The sequence below is a fragment of the Juglans regia genome, chromosome 12 (genome assembly GCF_001411555.2).
Source record: "Juglans regia cultivar Chandler chromosome 12, Walnut 2.0, whole genome shotgun sequence".
Classification (NCBI taxonomy): domain Eukaryota; kingdom Viridiplantae; phylum Streptophyta; class Magnoliopsida; order Fagales; family Juglandaceae; genus Juglans; species Juglans regia.
Window position 1 is genome coordinate 30,808,993 of NC_049912.1, and position 20,714 is coordinate 30,829,706.

General features: G+C 37.6%; 3 protein-coding genes across 4 annotated transcripts; 1 reads left to right on the forward strand and 2 right to left on the reverse strand.

Moving 5' to 3' along the window:
• The first annotated feature begins 559 nt into the window (after nt 1-559).
• LOC108984744 (phosphoinositide phospholipase C 2-like) lies at nt 560-7,403 on the forward strand. Its single transcript, XM_018956789.2, has 9 exons — nt 560-1,011; nt 1,847-2,043; nt 2,682-2,817; nt 3,190-3,435; nt 3,524-3,756; nt 5,516-5,633; nt 6,077-6,229; nt 6,370-6,456; nt 6,746-7,403. Exons 1-9 carry the CDS (start codon nt 601-603, stop codon nt 7,037-7,039), a joined length of 1,875 nt encoding a protein of 624 aa, XP_018812334.2. The 5' UTR covers nt 560-600; the 3' UTR covers nt 7,040-7,403.
• Nucleotides 7,404-10,313: 2,910 nt separating this feature from the next.
• LOC108984745 (putative serine/threonine-protein kinase-like protein CCR3) lies at nt 10,314-13,392 on the reverse strand. The gene has a single exon (XM_018956790.2). The coding sequence runs from the start codon at nt 12,942-12,944 to the stop codon at nt 10,539-10,541; it is 2,406 nt and encodes an 801-aa protein (XP_018812335.1). The 5' UTR covers nt 12,945-13,392; the 3' UTR covers nt 10,314-10,538.
• Nucleotides 13,393-14,523: 1,131 nt separating this feature from the next.
• On the reverse strand, nt 14,524-18,980 carry LOC108984743 (CTD nuclear envelope phosphatase 1 homolog). 2 transcript variants are annotated; one of them, XR_004797719.1, is made up of 7 exons: nt 18,526-18,980; nt 17,212-17,340; nt 17,003-17,123; nt 16,831-16,912; nt 16,350-16,503; nt 15,945-16,249; nt 14,524-15,573 (listed from the first exon to the last, which is right to left on the reverse strand). XR_004797719.1 is itself a non-coding variant. In XM_018956788.2 (6 exons), exons 1-6 carry the CDS (start codon nt 18,811-18,813, stop codon nt 16,094-16,096), a joined length of 930 nt encoding a protein of 309 aa, XP_018812333.2. In that variant the 5' UTR covers nt 18,814-18,980; the 3' UTR covers nt 15,781-16,093. The 2 variants fall into 2 exon arrangements, 1 of the variants encoding a protein (XP_018812333.2); XM_018956788.2 differs by lacking the exon at nt 14,524-15,573 and having other exon boundaries at nt 15,781-16,249.
• Between the last annotated feature and the right edge of the window lie 1,734 nt (nt 18,981-20,714).

Genomic DNA, 20,714 nt, shown 5'->3' on the forward strand with positions numbered 1-20,714 from the left:
TAAGGAGAATAATAATATATATATATATATGAATACTATTAATCAGTTATTATTTATTTTTATATATATTTTTTATAAAATATGAATATATATTTTATAAAATGTAAAATATAAGATAATAAATAATAGATAATGAGAAAGATTTTTCAAGTTTTAAATATATTAAAATGAGTCTCATTAAAAAATTTTTTTACAAAATCTGAGATTAAATATAAATTTTCATCTTTATTAGTAAAAATATTTTAAAAGATAATAAGATAGTGTTTGGATGTTGAAGTGAGTTGATATAATAAAATATTGTTAGAATATTATTTTTTAATATTATTATTATTTTGAGATTTGAAAAAATTAAATTATTTATTATATTTTGTATTAAAATTTAAAAAAATTGTAATGATGAGTTGAGATGAATTGAGATGAGTTTGAAAACCAAACAAAGTCCTGAATAAAGAAAAAAGTATAATCGGATATGCCAAAGCCAACTTTTTTAGGGGATCCAATAAAATCCTCCCACGTTTATTATAATAAAAATGTATAGGGATGGGTGGGTCCCAGACCATCAGTACCATCTTCCTGCTGAAATTATTAACCCAAAGGGAAATGCCAAAACAATGTACCAAAACCCAATCCGATCAAATAGATCTATTTCTGCGTCTTCCACTCCCATCCCAGACTAGACACAACAATATGTCCAAACAGACCTACAAAATCTGCTTCTGCTTCCCCCGGCGCTTCAGGCTGGCCGCAGCGGAAGCACCGGACGATGTCAAGATCCTATTCAGCCAGTACTCGGAGAATGGAACTATGGCCGCTGATCACCTCCGGAGGTTCTTGGTCGAGGTCCAGAAGGACCATAATGCCACCCTAGAGGACGCTCAAGCAATAATTGACGGTCTCGGCCGCCTCCACGACCTCCGGCACCACAATATCTTTCATCGAAAGGGCATTACTGTCGAGGCCTTCTTGAAGTACCTTTTCTCTGACACTAACCCTCCTCTCTCACCTCTCGGGGTAATGCTCATACTCTTTAAAGCCTTCGTTGTCTCCTTGTAATTGCTTTTCTTTTTTCTTCTTCTTCTTCTTGTTGTTATTGCGTTTCTAAAAGGCATGTAGAAATTTAATATTCTTTTTAAAGCCTCCGTTGGCTGTAGACTTAAAATTCCATGTTTGATTCCGAGAACAATGGTGGAAAAGGAAAGAGAGAGACAATGTTAGTATGTGTTTGTTTTTGGAAGGAAGGAAAGGAAAGAGGTGGACTTAGGTCACTTAGCTAAGTCAAGTTTATTACTTTTTTATTTTATTTTATCGATCTGTCACCAATAGTATTCTTCTTTCTCAGCAAGCTGTCACCAGTATGACCTATGAATGTGCTTATAATAATGATGCAACGCTTTTTCTTTTTTGGTTTTTGCATCACGTGGCATGCTGCCACGTATTTGTGATTACACAAATTTCGTAAGGAACAATTTGGGAAGAACAAGACGGCAAGCTCTATGGGCCCACCGTGGCCAATGTAGTCAAATTAGCAAACTTTCGATCACCAATGTATTGTTTGACGAAGACTATTGTAGAGTTAATTACTGGCGATTGCTTTTTATGAACGTGATCGATACAAAATGCCTATGCCACGGAATCTGTTCTTAGTGAACATCCTCTAAAATTTGTGTCTCAATTTTCATTAAATTGATGGTTTTTCCTTATTTTGCACTTTCGTTTTTGTTATCTTCCTTCTTTATAACTACTAGTTCAGGACAGACTAAGGACTTACACAATTGTTAATTAATTTACTTGCTGCTGTAAATTTAGAACAACAGCACTTTCTTGGTAACCATTTGCTATATTCTAGGTGCACCATGATATGACTGCGCCGCTGTCGCATTATTTCATATATACGGGTCACAATTCCTATCTGACCGGGAATCAGCTGAGCAGTGCCTGCAGTGATGGCCCCATCATAAATGCCCTGCAGAAAGGTGTGCGGGTAATTGAATTGGATATATGGCCGAACTCCAAGAAAGATAATGTGGAGGTTCTTCATGGAAGGTGTGATCTTTAACATGCGAACTTTTGTGCACATTATATGGGTGCAAGAGACTTCCCATCTTTTTTGACAAGAGAAAGTATATTTGCAATTGTAAATTGTGTAACCGTCGTAATCGTTTTGAAAAAAATGAATAAAACATGAGATTCATATGAAAAAAATTAATTTTTTAATAATGGATGTCATACTTTTTCAAAACGATTACGCAGCGTTTACACACTTTATGATTTTATGTAGAATTACTCTTTTGACAATTAGAAACTAGTATTTGCCACCCAAATAGTAATATTATTGATACAAGAGAGAGTTTAATGAGTGAGATTTGTAATTTTCCTATAAGATTGTACCTCTATGTTACAATAATACACCTTTTCCAATGATATCCACTGCCAATTGGAATATCTTCAATTTTCAAATAAGTCTTTATGAACTCTGGTTGCACCCCCCTGCACCTTTAATAAAATTGGTTTATTTATATAAAAAAAGTAGTGAAGTAAATTGTCGCGGTTGAGCTGGTTGGCGAAAAAATGATTTATGTAGCCAACTCCAGTTATTGGGATTAACCATTGGTTTGGTCGATTTAAGTTAATTATATTCTACTTGCCATGTTCTTAGTTAGCAGATTGGTTTTCTCGTATAGGACACTAACTACGCCAGTGGAACTCATCAAATGTTTGAAGTCTATAAAGGAGCATGCCTTTATTGCATCTGAATATCCAGTTGTAATAACTCTAGAAGACCACCTTACACCAGATCTTCAGGCTAAAGTGGCTGAAGTGAGTATTTAGTTTTATGAATAAATACATTTTCCGTCCTCCAATAACAATGTTTTATACCGTGCAATTGAACTATCAAAACTAACACATTACATACTCCTATTGCCATTTTTTGTTAAATAGCACCATCCATCTCAGTTTGGCTGTTAAGATGGCAATAATAGATGATATGGCGTAATCTTGTCTGTAAAATTTTAATGGAACGTGCTATTTGATAGACAATGATAGAGGATGCAATGTGTCAGCTATTATAGTTTAGAGTGTAAAGTGTAAAGCATCAATTAATTGGAGGGTAAAAAATGTTTTTCTCCTTAATTTTATGTTGGTTTTAACAGTCTTCTAATAATTTACAATATGTTCACCAATTTCTAGATGGCCACTCAAACATTTGGAGACATACTCTTTACTCCTGGCTCAGAATCCTTGAAGGAGTTTCCATCCCCAGAATCCTTGAAGAAAAAGATTATCATATCAACCAAACCACCTAAGGAATACCTTGAGGCCAAAGAAATCAAGGAAAAAGAAAGCGATTCACAAAAAGGGAAAGCTTTAGGTGATGAAAAAGCTTGGGGGAGGGAAGTCTCAAACCTGAAAGACATAGCTGTGGCAAATGACAAGGTGCGGAGATGTATATAATTTACTTGTTCACTGATTTACTTGAGGTACTGAGTTCTTGTTTCCGCTTTCTGATGTCATATTCTGGCAGAATGATTTGGATGAAGAAGGGAATAATGAAGAGGAAGATCTTGATGATGCAGATCCCAAGTTGCAGCAACATGCAGCACCTGAATACAAGCGTTTAATTACCATTCACGCTGGTAAGCCAAAAGGTGGATTACAAGAATGTTTCAAGGTGGACCCTGAGAAAGTTAGACGCCTTAGCTTAAGTGAGCAACAACTTGAAAAGGCTGTACTGACTCATGGGAAAGAACTTGTCAGGTATTAACACGATTTCTCTAACTGTGTTTTGCCTTTTTTGTTCTTTAGGTCTTGCAAAGAGATTTCATTTGTGCCTATGGCATGTTTTCAATGGTTACAAGAATGTCTCCCATCTAGTGATATTCATGCAAAAAGCTTCATCCAGGCTGGTTTTTTGAGTTTTTGCTTGTGTTTCTCGGTGCAGAGAAGCTCAATGTTCTGTAATATTCCTTATTGACATACCTTGAAAGATAGTTAAATGACATTAGAGCTTGACAAAGAAAGCCCTTATCTCCCTCAGAGATTCTTCATGCTTTCTCTTCTCTTCAAGTTACATATCTCCACCTTTCTTATTTTCACATTCCCCTCGAAGCTTCTCATCATGGCCATTGAACTCCAAGTTTCTTTCTTTAGCAAGAGTACATCTAGATTTTCTTGTTTCTTGTACTGTAAAACTGTCGAATTGCAAGTTCACCAACATTATTTTAGCAACCCTTACCATCATTGTCAATTCTTTACTCTCTTCAAAGTGGTCTACTACACTTATGGAATGCAAGTTGCATGGGAGAGAATTGTTTTGGAGAATAGTGCCCTGTTGCTTGCCTATTAAGTAAGAACATCGCGGATTTTATGCGCATGAAGAACAATTTTTGGTCCCTACGCCAACAACAGGAAGAAGATTAACTACTCCTTGTTTCAATTCATGAGAATGGCATGGTTGGGGAATAATTGAGGTTTGGAGCAATCCAAGCAACATCAACAGTAGAGCTCATTGGCCATTTACTAACCCCCGCTCCCATTTCTTGGGCTTTTAGATCCTCGTTTCCACAAAGACCAAAGCACACTATTACTAGGTCCTACATGTTTAAAGACTAAACAACCACCCCCAAGGAGTAACCAGATGCCAATGCCACACAATTTGCATGACTGGGCCCTCCACTTGAGAATTTATATATTGATATATCAGTGAGAAAGAGAATCGTTGCTAGAGATTTATCAAGCTAAAGTACTAGTTATATGGACTATAATAACTGAATCTTAGCGGAGGCCTTAGCTGTGAGATGGGCTCTAGAGCTAGTACAACAGGGAGCTGGGGTAATGTTCTGGTGGAAGGCTATGCTGCACCTTTTAATCGTACACATTCTGAAAAAGAAGGTGCTGTCTAACTGGAGTGTTGAGACTTCAGTTTATGATATTTGGAAGCTTAGGGGTACCGTTTTGTATATTAATATGTCTAGGGTTAGTAGAAATTCCAATTTTGCAGCAGATGAACTTCGGAGTGGGCAGTATGGCTACTTTTGTATGTTTTAATGTCTGTCATGTTTGAGCCAGACCAACATAAGGCTTTTTCTCTTCAGCAACCAAAAAACCTTAAGGATGATCTAAAAGTGCTGTTCTGACACAGTTCATGTGATGAATTAGTGCAGAGGAAGAACCAACTACTAGAGATCCTCTTTATAAGATGAATCAATATGGTGGTACTGCTATTTTTGGTCGATCACTTACTTTAAAATGTTAGTAGCCATGGTTAGGAAGGGCCTCTTTTGGCAGGATAACAATTAACTGGTTGTGTGAAGTTATTGCCAGAGACAGGTCTCAGGCTTGATATTCTATGGTGGGTCCTATACATTGAATCAGTTGCAGCCTTCAGGTGTTTAGTGCCAGTAGTCTCCTGCAACTACCATAAGTTTTCTACTGTAACATTTTTACATATATAAAAATTCAAATCTTGATTCCCAAAAAAAAGTCTTTCCATGTTCTGATGATAGTTTTGCTGTAGGTTTACACAGCGAAATATTCTGAGGGTCTATCCAAAGGGTACACGCATTGACTCATCAAATTACAACCCCCTAATTGGGTGGTCGCATGGAGCCCAAATGGTTGCATTTAACATGCAGGTTTGTTTAGTTTGTTTGTTTTTGTTTTCTTCTTTTTAACTTTTTTAAGTCGGGGATATCTTGCTTTAACTATTCCCTTATCATTTGATCAAATTGCTGCTCTTTTATTTTTTATTTTTCCTTTTCTTTTGTTCTGAAGTTATGAGTATAGTAATTAATTAGCTGCTCGTGTATGAAATTTGTAGCAGTATTTTCTTTTAACTTGAGCCATTAGAAAAGTGATCTGCACGTGTATGTCTATGATTGCCCATGGTATTCCCCACACAGAACTACTTTTCTGATAGGAAAGAGATGCTATTGGATTTGATCATTTGGAACTTTTGTGACTATTTGATTGTCTCTATGACCCTTGCTGATCAGTGAATTAAGTTTGGTCCTAATACTGATCTCTGCCTGTGAAAGTTGTTCTAAAGAGTTCACCTCTGGTAATTACCCTATAACAGGGATATGGAAGATCACTGTGGTTGATGCATGGAATGTTCAGAGCAAATGGTGGATGTGGTTATATTAAAAAACCGGATTTCCTATTGAAGACCGATCCAGATAATGAGGTCTTTGACCCTAAAGTTAGATTAACAGTGAAAGAGACTTTGAAGGTAAGTGCTTTTTAGTGCCAGAGCTTTTGGCTGCATTTAGTTTCCTTAGTGATTCAGGGAAGTGCCTTCGACAATATACATCTATTTTTTTTTTTTTGTTTATGTCTTGATCAAGGGTTAGTTCTTTTGTTATTCACCAGGTCACTGTGTATATGGGTGAAGGATGGTATTATGATTTCCCTCACACGCACTTTGATGCATTTTCCCCACCAGATTTCTATGCAAGGGTAAGTTGATGGAATCTATGAAAAATGTCTCGATTCATAAAGCCTGCATTCTGTTCTAGTTTGACCTCTGGTGTGCCTTGCTCATCTGCTGTGATTCTTATCAATGTCTTGAGTTTTGCCTTTAACAGCGTGTGTCTTGCCTTTAATTCACAAGTCGTGGCTTATGCAATTGGTTGGTCTCTATGCTTTACCCAGCATCCCCATTTCTTCCCAGGATGCCCTTCAGCAACTCATGGTCTTTTTGAAAAGTTTCTCCATTTAAGATATGATTTGCTCGATCTGTGTGCAGGTCGGAATTGCTGGAGTTCCTGCTGATACAGTTATGAAGAAAACGAAGACATTGGAGGACAATTGGGTGCCTAATTGGAATGAGGAGTTTGAGTTCCCACTAACTGTCCCAGAACTGGCTTTGCTTCGGATTGAAGTTCATGAGTATGACATGTCTGAAAAGGATGACTTTGGAGGCCAAGCATGTCTACCTGTGTCTGAACTAAGAAGCGGGATTCGAGCAGTTCCACTGCATAGTCGTGAGGGAGAGAAGTACAAATCTGTAAAGCTTCTTATGCGCTTTGAATTTGTGTGATGCATTTTGGTGGTTCCAATCTACAGCCAGGTGGAAAAAGGAGCAAAATAATGTACAGCTTTTGAATGTGCACTGCACGTCCTTTTTTGTAATAATTTTGTGGATAATTGTTGTTCTCGTTGTTTTTAAGGCCTTCTGTTCTGTTTTATGTTATAACACATATCAGATCCAGGCCTGTCTGTACTTTTCATGAGTTGTGTGCGAAACTAGCAATGTGTTTTTGTGGGTCTTTCTTTCTACTTGTTTCTGTTTCCGAAATTTTTTCTGTAAGTGAGCTTGCCCCATAAGGCATAAACGATGAATTGGTAAATGCCAGCCATATTTGGATCGAAGATTTTATTGAAATTATTAAGAATTTATGTAATCTGATTGTTTCTGGGCTTTGATATGTTGGACCCAAAACTGATTTCGATGCTGGAAGAAGCGTTTGGCCCAAGATGTGTAATTTCAACAAAATGTCTGAATCTTCTTCTTCTTCTTCCAACAAAATAATTAAAAAATAAATTAACTTTGTAATTAACTTTGTAACCTCAGATTACTATTTATTTACAAAGTAGTGTAAACGTAAGGCACACGTGTGAAAGCAGCTAGCCGACACAGCAAACGCGTGTTTGACTCGGTCTCACAATCAATTTTTATGTTATTTTCTTTGTTTTCGTTTTTTTTTTTTTTAAATTCCCCAGCCGTGTGTGAGAATTTGTCTGTTGGACGACACCTGAAAGCAACAGAAGGAGGAGGGTGTGCGAGAATTTGTCGTCAACGTCGTGGATTTTGGGGATTTTACGTGCATAATAGTGTCCCATCTTCCAACAATTATAGTTCAAATGGATTTCCTCGAGAAGTTTCGCTGATCAAACTTAATTAAAATGTTGAATCCAAAAATCAACGACTAATTTGACCAGAAAATCTTATAATTAATTCTTAGTTATGACTATTGTGATCCATTTATATCAAAATATCATGTGCAAAGAAGACTCAGATGTATCTATATTTAAAACAATAGATCATATTCAAGATAATTTACTTTGTGAAATTCTCGAGCTAAAAAAAAAAACATGTGAATACAAATCCATTTAGCTTGCTAAGACACCTTATCGGTTGCATTCTCTTTAACACTAAATAGATGAAATTGATTTTGTCGTCGTCCAAGCTATGACTTGACTCAAGAAATAGTAATATTGTCATTAATCTCCTATTTCTCTCACACAAAATTTTTCATCTCATCTCATCTTATCTCATCTAATCATTACAATTTTTTTAAATTCTCACACGAAATAAAATAACCAATTTAACTTTTTCAAACTCCAAAACAAAAATAATATTAAAAAAATATATTATAATAATATTTTATTTAACTTTTAACTTTTATCTTAACTCATCTCATTTAAATTTAATCTCATCTGTAAAATCAAACGATTCTACAAGAGTAAATTCATAAGATTTTATATAATATTTGAGATCTACTTGATAAATAGCTTTATAATCTAATATGTTATAGTATAAATTTCCTTAAAGGCATATGAGTTTATAAGTTTTATTCAAAGAATTAATCTATTTTGTTAATTAGAAAAGTTGCAATCAACATAGCGAACGCTACCTGTCCTGCAAGCAAACGGGGTAAGAAAGCAAAACCCTTGGGGGCACGGGCATGTTTCCAGAGGGAATCTCCTGTCTCCCATAGCGGAGAGTGGTGGTTGAATTGTCATTTTAGTCTATTTTGTATTTAAATTCCGATTAGCAAGAAAGAAACGGATGATTCTTTCAGTTTATTCATGTGCAACCGTGGGGTCCTCTCTATCATTCCATACTTTAATTGCATTTTTGTTATAAATCAGCATTGAAGTTTGTGTACATGCTCTTTCATCAAAACAGCCTAATAAATAGGACCAAAGGCAAGTGGTGATGGGTCACCGGCCACCTATAAACGCAGCCTCTCCGAGTCCGCTTCACACACTCATGTAAGCTGTCAATATATTTATAGCCTCATTCAATTTGTATTAAATATAGTAGCATGAAGGAAGGACATGGGACGTTATGCTCTGGCTATTAAAGTTTTAAGAGGCACCGTTGGTCTTTTTTTTAATGATTTTATTTCCAAGACCTAAAGCATGAATCATGATTCGAAATATTGAGATGAATCAAATAAGAGCTGAGAAACTGCTAGGCCTTTTCCCCAGTAACTAACTATTCTTGAATTTTCAAAGTCAAAAGTGCCTCCCAACGTGGAAAGTATAGACTACACTCTCTTTCAAAAGGTCGGACCACTTTCCCATCTACTCCTTTTTTCATAAATAAATAGCAAGATTGACAAAGTTGAGAGTAGGTGTGGGGCTCAGCCGCGTCTCTGGGCACACATCCAAGGTGCACGTATGGTCCAAAAAGTGAAAAAAGTCAAAAACCCAATCTCTGTTTACATACTTCGTTGGTTCTGTCTTTAGGCATATGGGTGATGATACAGTCCTTGCTGGATCTCTTGCTGGGAATATGTTTTATTTAAATAATTTTTTATATAAATTTTTTAATATTTTAAAAAAATAAAATAAATTTAAAATATTATTAAAAAAATATTCTCTTAACATAAAGAAAAAAATATATATTAAAAAATATTTTCTTAATCAAGAAGTAAAATAAAAAATTATATTTTACTTCATGATTAAGAAAATATTTTTTAATCATATTATAATTTTTTTTAAAATATATTTAAAATTGTCATGCTACATCTCCGCTGGAGGCTCCGTTGGGCTTAGCATATACTTTTCTATGTGTATTTTTTTAATTTATTTTTTATATAGATTTTTTTTACACTTTTAAATATTTTAAAAAAATAAAATAAATTTAAAATATTATTAAAAAATACTTCCTTAATCAAAAAGTAAAAAAAAAATTTATTAAAAAATATTTCCTTAATCATGAAATAGAATAAATATTATTTTTTATTCTATTTCGTGATTAAAAAAATATTTTTTTAATAATATTATCATTTTTATTTTATTTTTTAAAAATATTTAAAAATATTAAAAATATTTATATATAAAAAAAAAAGAACCTAAAAAAATTACATAAAAAAATGCTAGAGTCCAGCTGAAACCCCGCGGGGCATCTAGCATTTTGCTTGGGCATATATGCCTGTCAAATTGAGTGAGGATCACCCTCTGCAGCTTTGCGTGAACGAAATTATTTGGTCAAAACTCGAAAAGAGCAATCCCGACCAAGTCAGACTACATTCATTACCGGCACATAATAATGATGGAAATATTGAAAGCTTCTTAGCAACTTGAGAACAAAGCAAAAAGAATGCCTTTTCCTTGAAATAAATCATGTAATCATCGTTCTTCCTGGCTGTCAGTGTTCACAAAATCCTACACTACAGCTCAATTAGAGGAAACTCCTAAATTTTACAACAATAATCATACCAAATATGAATGATCCCAGGAAAAAAAAAATCAATAAAAAACTGGACAAAAATTATGTTTTTTTCCTTGCTTTCCGGTTAGAAATTTCATTCTGAAACAATGGAGATCGTACCACTAGAGATGCTCCCATGACTAACATCACAGACAGCCAATGCCCTGTCCAAATTAGCCACAATGTCAGCCATGGTTGGCCTGTCCTTCCCTTCCAAATTCACACAATGCAGTGCAGTATAGGCCATCAGCTCCACTGCTTCTACTTCATTCAGCTCTGGTGGCCCAACCCTGGAGTCTAGGATCTTTACCAAGTCTCCGGCCATAATTGCTGGCACTGCAAAGTCCACCACACTTATGGGTGCTCCTCCATCTTCACCGTTCCTGAATATTGCTCTCTTTCCTGTCAAAAGCTCTAATAGTACTATTCCAAGTCCATAAACATCACTCTTTGCCGTCAATACATTTAGACCATAGTATTCAGGATCAATGTAACCAACAGTTCCGGCTGCTTTCGTCGGTCTGTAATCACGATCGGATTCTGGACCCAGTAATGATAATCCAAAGTCAGATACTCTTGCTATCCAATTGGCATCGAGTAATATGTTAGAGGACTTGATATCTCTGTGAATTATTGTTGGCACTGCATAATTATGAAGATATTCAATCCCTCTGGCAGCATCTAACGCGATTTTTATCCTCATCTTCCAAGAATTCAAAACACTACTACTCTTTTCCACATTGTTTTTGTCATGCAAATGATCATAAAGAGCACCGTTCTTCATGTACTCGTAAACCAAGAGCCTTTCATCATTTTCCTCGCAATACCCAACAAGCCTGACCAAGTGTTTGTGGTGAAGACGGGACAAGAAAGCCAATTCTGAATCAAATGCACTTTCTTTCTCTTGAAATTTCTTCGTCTTTGTACCCGTTTCCCCCCTTTTGATCGCAACCTCTCGGCCATCTGTTAACTTGCCTCTGTACACAACACCAAAGCTTCCAGCACCAAGCTTGTTCTCTAGGGAGAAATTGTTGGTGGCTGCTGCAAGCTCGCCTAATGAAAATTCCTCAGCCCTGTCTGCGTGCTTGGATGAGGTTCCACTCCTCTGGCGCCTCATAATTCTCGAGCCCTGACGCCTAATGGTGGATGATCTCGAAGGCGGACTATTGTTTGAGGTTGTGCCATTGTTAGAACTGGGATCTCTAGTAATTGTGGGTTGCACTGAATTATGCACTTTTTTCTTCCCAAAACAAACTCCAGTCCACAAGCAGTAAATTACTGTGCAAATACCAGCGCAAGCTCCAACCGACCCTACAATGCAAAACGCCAATAAACCCCCCCGCAATCCCTTCGATCGAGATGATGGGGATGAACCCGTTGGCCCTGGTGGAAATGATACTGGCGGTGGCGGCGGCGGCGGCATTGAAATTTGAGTCAGACAGGGCCTGCAAATATTCCCAAAACCAGAGCACATACTCTGAGATAGCAGATACAGACCACACTCGCCACAGGAAGAATTATCACAAGGCCCTGGAAGAATTTTAGGAAGATCAGACATTAAACTAGAATTAGCCTCACCGGGCCACCCGGGTCCCCAACATATAATCGAGAAATTGCTCGTAGTTAAGCCACAAGTAAAATTCGACCCGGAAGCAATCGTTGTAAACGAAACCCCTTGTGTCATATTCACTGAATACTCCCCTTCCCCACCCCAACACACAACCGATTCATTCGCTCGCCGAATTCCACAACTATGGTTCGCTCCAAGCGCCAATGTCGAGAATTCCCACGGCCGATTCGAAGGAATATTCAACTGCCCAGAATCGTTATTACCTTTGCAAACCACAAACCCAGTAGAATTCACCCCGCAAACATGTGAGCCACCCGCTACAATACTCGTCATCGACATGTTCCCAAATTCTGTCTGTGTCCGATTCGCTAAAACTGTATTTCTTCCCCAACAGCGAACCTGATGGCTGTCCCTCAAAATACCGCAAGAGAATCCAAACCCAGACGATATTGACACAAACGCATCGGACGCAGATGGCAGTCGAACCGCGCCGTTACCTCTCCAGCACTTGACGGAGCCTGTACGAACCACCGTGGCGCAGACTTGGTCGTCACCGACGGAAAGGTTCTCTAATAGAACAGTGTCGTTGAAGTAAACTCGTTGGGGGTCGAAGGTACTGGTGGAAAACTCAGTGGTGAACCAGCAAAGGAAGCTGTAGCCACCGGAGCGGAGGCCACAGAAGAAGTTACGGCCGCCAGAGATGGAGGAGAAGCTGACGTTGGGATCGATGGGAATGATTTGGCCACGTCGGTAGCATTGGATGCTTTGCCTGGGTTGGAAGGCGACGATGCCGCAGACAGTGGCCGAATCGTAGCTGATGGCAAGGGTAGCGCCGGAGCCGAGCGCATGGGTTGAAGGTGTCCTGGAGATGATGACGAGGATGGTGAGAATGACGCCGACGGCGGAGGCGGAGGAGGGTAGTTTCGTCATCTAAAAGACTCTGTTTTTATGAAAGCAGTGGTAGGATGGAGTCTAGTCTGCTTCATTGGCGCAGTTGACCGAGACGAGAGACAGAGACAGAGAGAGAAGACCGTACCTTTAAGACCGAGAGAAAGACAGAGGGGGAGGTAACAGGTTATAGGGGATTCTTGTGTGTATTGTGAGAGAGAGAGAGCGCCAGAGGTTTGGGGCTCTGAGTTTGTAGTTTGTACAGGTGACGATTAATTATCAGCGACTCATAAATATTCGTCTATACAGACGGCGCATTTTGACTTAGGTGAGGCTGCCATTTCCTTAATTTCTTTTCCCGCAAAGCAAAATCGGAGTGCTGTGTTAATTTATTCCTTATTAAGAGTGGCCAATGGGTTTCAAAATTCATAACCGTAATCCCCCAATCAATCGCCATTAAATTCGTGTTAGAGCACAGAGAAAATAATACAGAGCAAACGAAAGAGACCAGAGAGTTTTTTCTTTTCTTTTCTCTCTTAAAACAAAAAACACCATAGAGTTAATTAAATCACTTTCACGGAATGCGAGACCCAAATAATTTATTTATATTTTTATTATTTTAATCATATAACATATTTTAATTAAATTAATCAAAATAAAATTTTTTTTTTTTTTTTAATTACACCCCATCAATTGATACTATTAAAATGATGATAAATTCACTGCCAATAACAACATTACTCATTTTTTTAACTGGTCAAGTCTCGTAAGGAGAATTCTAGAAAACAGCCTTCCTTTGAATTTTCTCGTTCGTTTTCTTTTTTATTTCTAACAAATACTTTTTCCAGAAAGATGGTTCTGCTTCTGAATAGGAAAAACCAGAAAAGGTGCTTTGATAGATTGTCAAGAATATTCCTAAAAAAGGTTCAGTTCCATACAACAAACAGCAAGATATATTATTTTGGGGGCATCTTATCGAAAACAACAAGAAGAAAAGGAGGAAGAGAATGCCGAGGGACCAAATGTAATGACAGCTAAATCAATCCCAGAGACAACACTACTAGAATGGAGTGATAAAAGAGTAGAAACAAAGGTAGCCAACAGGACACTAGGATAAAAATAAAACAAGTACTACGTCAAGGCCCCCCCCGGCGCCTCATCAGTGTACGTAATCATAGCTCTTGTGCAATATTATTACAACATTGGTATTTGTAATACCCATCATATATATATATATATATATTAATTATTATTTTGGTTAATTTAGACGTATCTTTATTTTTAAGAGTATTTGAATGAGTCAAAGACATACATCATGTAGCAATAGCATAATACAATGATTTTTGTTTTTATAATTCGTTTCTTAAATCTGTAATTGCCTCCACCAAACAAAGATGATTCTGTTTTCTCTCTCTTTTTTTTTTTTTTTAATTTATTATTTGCTAAACATTTAATCACATCATAATGATATGGTTCTAAATTTTCTACAAAGTTCTGCAGTTTTGGTCACATACGGTATATGGTTAGGTAGCAAGCTTGTGCAACTTTGTCAATTCAAACTTCAATTATCGTGACAATCCAAAAAGTACATAGCCCTTGTTTCACCAACTCTAGACCACGATTCTAAAACATGAGGTTTTTTGGGGCGGGGCACGAGAACAGGGAATATTCAAAGACAACATTGAAAAAGACATGCATAGAAAGCCAAGGGAGAAAAGCATAATACACAAAGTGGGGGAAATAAACGGAAAGATCATCCTTTTGAAGGAAAAGTTCACAACGCAGCTAATGCTGCTACTTGGCACTGACAGTGATAAGCTTTAAGGATAAAGAAAGCTGCAAAAGTCACATGTGGGTAGCCTGAATTCCTAACATGATGTTGGACTGCTAACTAATCTGATTGATAGTAATCATTAACAACTTAACAAGGCAACCGCCGACCATGTGGCCGGGCAGAGTGTCCTCACTCTGCTCCCCATTGTCGGAGACTGCCAGATAATTCTCAGCTGCACAAGATCACAAGCCGAGAGCAAGTGAAAGACTCCCACAAGGCACAAGCTCCTCTAGTAAACTTTAATGGAAGTTATGCCGACGAGTCAATAGCCCGGGGTTTAACCATTTACAAGGGCTCAAATTTTCTCTCTCCCTCGTTGATTGTCAAAACAGAAATAAGATTACCCTTTTTCCTTAGCTTATACCCCATCTATCGAGCTGTGTATAAGTGATAGGGCGTGTGCTTGTTACTAACTTATTGTGAATAACACCTTACTTCACTCGAGGGTTGGTCCATTGTACGTCCTTAGGTGGCGCAGGCCTCAGGTCTAAGATTGGGCAACCCGTGTTATTTTCACAAAGGGGGCTGCCAAGGATGGCCTCTAATTTTCTTCCCTTTGTATCTAAAAGAAGAAAATGGAGAGAGAGAGAGAGAGAGGTGGGATTTCTTGGCTTCTTAAACACAAACCTAAACCTTTGATTCAACAACAGCGTGTCTAGATAAATTCATGCGTGTGAACTTGGGAGGCATCTGGTGTATGCAATGCCCTTGTTCTCATCCAATGTGCTCCTGTTTCACGTCCATAGTCATAGCTTTGGCAAGTTCAGGTAATCCAGATCTCGAATCGTAACATGCACCGCACAAAACATGTACACAGCAAATAATTAGCGGTCCTGTCTGTTCAAATAGTTTTGAGCATCAGGGAATCCCGTTTGGATAATGAGATAAAATGAGATGGTTTCAGATGAAAGTTAAAATTTGAATAAAATATTATTAAAATATTATTTTTTAATATTATTATTATTTTAAAATTTAAAAAAGTTGAATTATTTATTATATTTTATGTGAAAATTTAAAAAATTATAATGATGAGATGAGATAAAATGAGATGAAATGAAACCAATTTTATATCCAAATGGGGCCTAAACAGCTAATAATAACTGTTTTACAAATTTCTAATTAGTTACAAAAACAATCAAGAGGATCACGAGCATGAAAATCGAGTTACATAACTATGATAATTTTAACGAATCTGCATAATGGGGTACCTTTGTGACCACGGTTCGCAGTAGCTGACATCTTCGAATTGAACTTCGAAGGAGCTTTCATCACTCCAGTGTACAATTAGTCCAATGATGAGATGCTGCCTTTGGGAAAAAGTAATCGTGGAGGATTGTACAAAGAAGAAGGGCGGCTCTTATTGCAAGGAGCCCGTATCCTCAGATGTCCAAGCAGAAATAGGAATCCCTTGCTTTTGAAACCATTCAGGCATATGGAACCTTTCAGAGAGCACTGGTCTCACATCTTTCTGTTGAGAGAGGTGCTTGAGGAGTGGAAGGAGGACTTCCAAAAGCTGATCAACAAGTAAAAAAATAAACAGTAAATAAAAAACTTGCCAATGGTGAAATTAATTGGTGAAGAGAAACTGGGATATCAAATGCAAATACTGATACCTGTGTGTCATGGGGTTGCCCGGCAGTAAATGGAATGCAAGGAATTCCATTCAGTGGTTGCAACAAGAAACTGAATGGATTGTTATCAACAATGACAATTCGTTTGGGATTCTTTGATAGGATGGAGAGATCCTTCACGTGCTCCCGATACTCGCTGTAATTTATTTAACAGAATCAAAGGTTTTATGAAAGGGAGCGTTTGAAAGTTCATTCCTCCAACAAGCGTACTTAAATGACTTATAGAAATGTATGCTCGCGGAATTATTAACCTTGAAGCTTTATACTTGACCAAAGTTTGTGAGATAGAATGATGAAAATGAAACATGAGGAAGAAAAGATAGGTGCTGGAATGAGACATCATAAGCAGCAAAAAGTCCTCAAATGAAAAAAATTTCACACGAATAACAGGTTATGAATTTCACAGGCTGATGGAGGGGGGGGAGAAGATCACAATTCACAAAGAGAAGAAAGCAGCACTTACGTGCTAATTGTAGAAGGGCGATAAAGTTGAAGACCAAATCGATTTTCAGTATCTATTTTGTCCACAAGTGGTCTAGCATAACCTGTGAGGATAAATAAAGATCACATTGTAGAAGAGCAAATGGGAAAAGAGATACGGGAAGGGAATCTGAAAAATTATGTGATGAGCAGACCTTCAAGACCAGCAGTAAACAGCACAAGATCCGCAAATCGACCGACTTCTTTCAAGAATTCTTGCAATCCTGGGCGCTCAAAAACTGTAACATAGGTGACCTTAGGTTTTCCTTCAGATTCCTTCAAATCCCAACATATTCATGTGAAGATATATTCATATGAAATAATATTAGAAGTATGAGATACAAAACGATTATTATGAAAGCACCTTGTCCGAAGATATGCATTCCAGTTCAAAACACTTCAACCCAGCTTCTGTTGCTTGATTACGAACGCTATCTGGCAAATTAGATGTCTCATATGTAGATACTAGAGTTTCGTCCAAGTCAAGAACTACCTGCAGGTGAATTTATCAGTTGCCAAATCCATCAAGGAAGGTAGCAGCTTTCAATTGAAGTTTGTGACGGTCATAACATTGTATCTGTACACCTACACCTATGGGTGACAAATCGTGTTTTCGAATTATGTTTGTGTCATGTCAAGTCATAAATATTCAACTATATAGGTCAACTCAAACCCAACCTGTTAAGCTAAACGTGTCAAACTTCCAAATCCTAACTCAATCCATTTAGATAACGGGTCGAGTTGTGTCACCCGTTTAATAATTAATTAAAAATATGTTAACACGACACGACTCATTTAAACCTGTTTATTTCATGTAAATGGGTTGAAATAAATTGCATAACTCATTTGACCCGATTAACATAATTTTACATAAAAGTTAACATTTATATTTATTAATAACCACAATATCTTAAAAAATATATATCAATATTTTTCAAATTTTAACATAGAATAAAACCAATATTACAAACCATACAATAACAAATATGAGCATAGGTCTAAAATTATAATCCCATCAATAAAAACAATAAAAGTATAAGCATACTGAAAAATATCAATATTATAATTTTTTTTTTATAAGTAATATTACAACTTAACAAAAATAAAATTTTAATTTTGAAATAAATTATAAATGAGTCAAAATGGATTAATTTCGTATTTAACAGGTTGACCCGTTTATAAATCATCTTAACGGGTCAATCTGTTGTGACCCGAACCCGTTAACATCAAACTTGAATCCACTAATTTCGTATCGTGTTCATATTAAATTCATGAATCGTGTCAAATATTACCATCCTACATACAGTTATATTTACTAAACTTCCGTGATCCCAATTTTCGAACACTGTTTCCACCTTCCATGATATGACTTCTTTCTTGTCCTAACACAACTACCAAGCAATTGATTATCTCACCCACCGTGCAAAAAAACATGGCTCAAATCTTCCACAGACTAAAATCATTTGCTTTTAAATATAAAACTCAACCATCTAGAACTTTGAAAGAACAATGCTTTTCACCGTTGAATATTATACAATCGAAACACACTCATACAAGAGAGCAAAAGAGCAAAAGAGAGAAAATTTATGTAGATAGAAAATTTTAAAAAATATATCCGAGAAGCCAGATCAAATTAAGGAACTTTATAAAAAAAAAAATGGCAGTGAAGAAAGCGTACCGTGAGCTTCTCGAGACGCTCGTCGGAATCGGAGTCTCTGGCGGTGACGGGGATTTCTATTTCGGAGGCGGCAGGCGAGTCGTGGTCCGGGAGCTCAACGACCGGTAAGGGCTTGAAAGACGAAGAAGAAGAAGAGGAGGAGGAAGAAGGCAGAGCGTGGTGGCTGAGAGCTCTGAGGATCTGAAGGAAGATCCGGAAGAAGAAGGCCAACCAGTTCAGGAGCGTACGCCATACGTGCAGAGAACTCGGCGAGTACGCATCGGTCTCAGTCAACTCCGAAATGGGCATTACAGCCAAACGGTGACTCTGTTTCTCTCAGAGAAGAGACGAAGAGGATGATTGGAGGGTGCGTTTGGATATCAACGTATCTCCTTTGCCCAGATATGTACGTAAATTGCTTCTATAGTTTTCTCTCTCTGACTTTCTTGGAGGTGGGGTAGTCTTCGTTCTTCGTCGAGAAAGACAGATGGTAGCCACGCGCTCTCAAGGAGATTTTACCTAGTCTCGACTCTTGAGTCTTGAGTAACGTGACCATGGGTCTCAGTGCTTTTTTTTATCGAAAAAGCTAAACGCAACCGGACCGCGTCCCCGTTGCGGCCTCGTGCCTACGTGGCATTAGTGCTAAACGACGTCGTGGCGATTAATTTTATTAAGCACGCTTTCGGTCTCTTCTTCCAGCATTTCCTCCCACTTTCCTTGCTTATAATCCCTCTCTTCCCTAGCATCCCATATCCAGAAATCCCCCACGCACGAACCCTAACCCTAACCTACCCTTCCCTCGCATCCCATCCCTTTCTTCTGCCACCACGCACGAACCCTAACCCTTACCACTTAATCCCTTCCGTTTCGCACGAACCCGAACCTACCACTTAATCCCTTCCGTTTCGCACGAACCTAAACCCTAATCTACCCTTCCCCCGCATCCCATCCTTCTATTCTGCACAGACGCACGAACCCTTACCCATTTACACATCCCTCTGTTTCGCACGAGCACGAACCCTAACCCAGAGAGAAAATCCCAAAAGTTTCGCACGAACCCTAATCCTAATCTACCCGTCCTCTTCAGCCTTGATACCCATAAACCCACGCGAACCCGCGAACAGTTCTCTCTTCTCCACGACCCCGCAAAGTTCCATTCCCATCGTCCTCCCTCTCCCCCGAACCTCCATCCCCGTCGTCTTCACCCCTGAGGTTGCGAGTGGACACGGTCCTCCCTGTGCTCTACTAACTCCCCAGGTTTTATTTGGATTGTTGCTTTTACTTTTATTCCACCAAATTTGTGCTGTGATTTTAAAGTATTCATTACTTGATTTGGAGATTTGGTTTGATTTGGATTCCGTTTATTTATATAGTTTGTAATTTGAATTAAATGGGTTTGGTTTGTACCTTGCCAATGCCTCTGCACAAAAAGCTATAGAATGCACGCTGCTACCCCAACTAGGGTTGGTTCGGTTCAGTCCACAACTATTATTTGAAATGTTTGTCATTTGCTGAATGATGTGGATTGCTTTTTTTTTTCTCATGTTTCTCAACTAGTTGTGGACAAATTATTATTTTTTGCTTTGTTATGCAGCCTTTTTTTAAGAACAGTTTGCAGTATTTAACATGCTTGTCATATGCTGTTAAATGTGGATTGCAGCATTCCACATCATTTTTAAACCAAAGAAAATGGTTAGTTTGGGTGCTATATTTTGGAAATACATCCTGCCTGCATTAAAATCACAAGATAATTGAATTTTAAATCTCTTGCAATGCAAATCAAATTATAGAATAACATGCACATATAATCACTATAGCTTAGATTAGCTTAGATCACTATAGCTTAAATCAAATTATAGAATAACATGCACATATAATCAAATTATTAGCTTAGATTAATAAAATTGTTTGAAGTCTCAATCTAACAATTACCAATCTAAGCAAATTGACAGTAAAAAGTAAAGGTTACCAAAGCAAGCCACTATCTCATGTATCAAACTGGTATTGCTTTTTATATGCCTTCATTTCCTCGGTTTCTTCTTTGTCTATTCAGCATCTTTTTTATCCTGTGTGTTGGGTGAACACATCCAACCACCACATACATGGTTCTTCATCTGATGTTGTTCTGCCCCTTGCATGTTGCATGTTGCATGATATTTTCATGTTAGGGCAGGGGCAGTTCAAATACTGAATTAAAACTTCCTGCTATT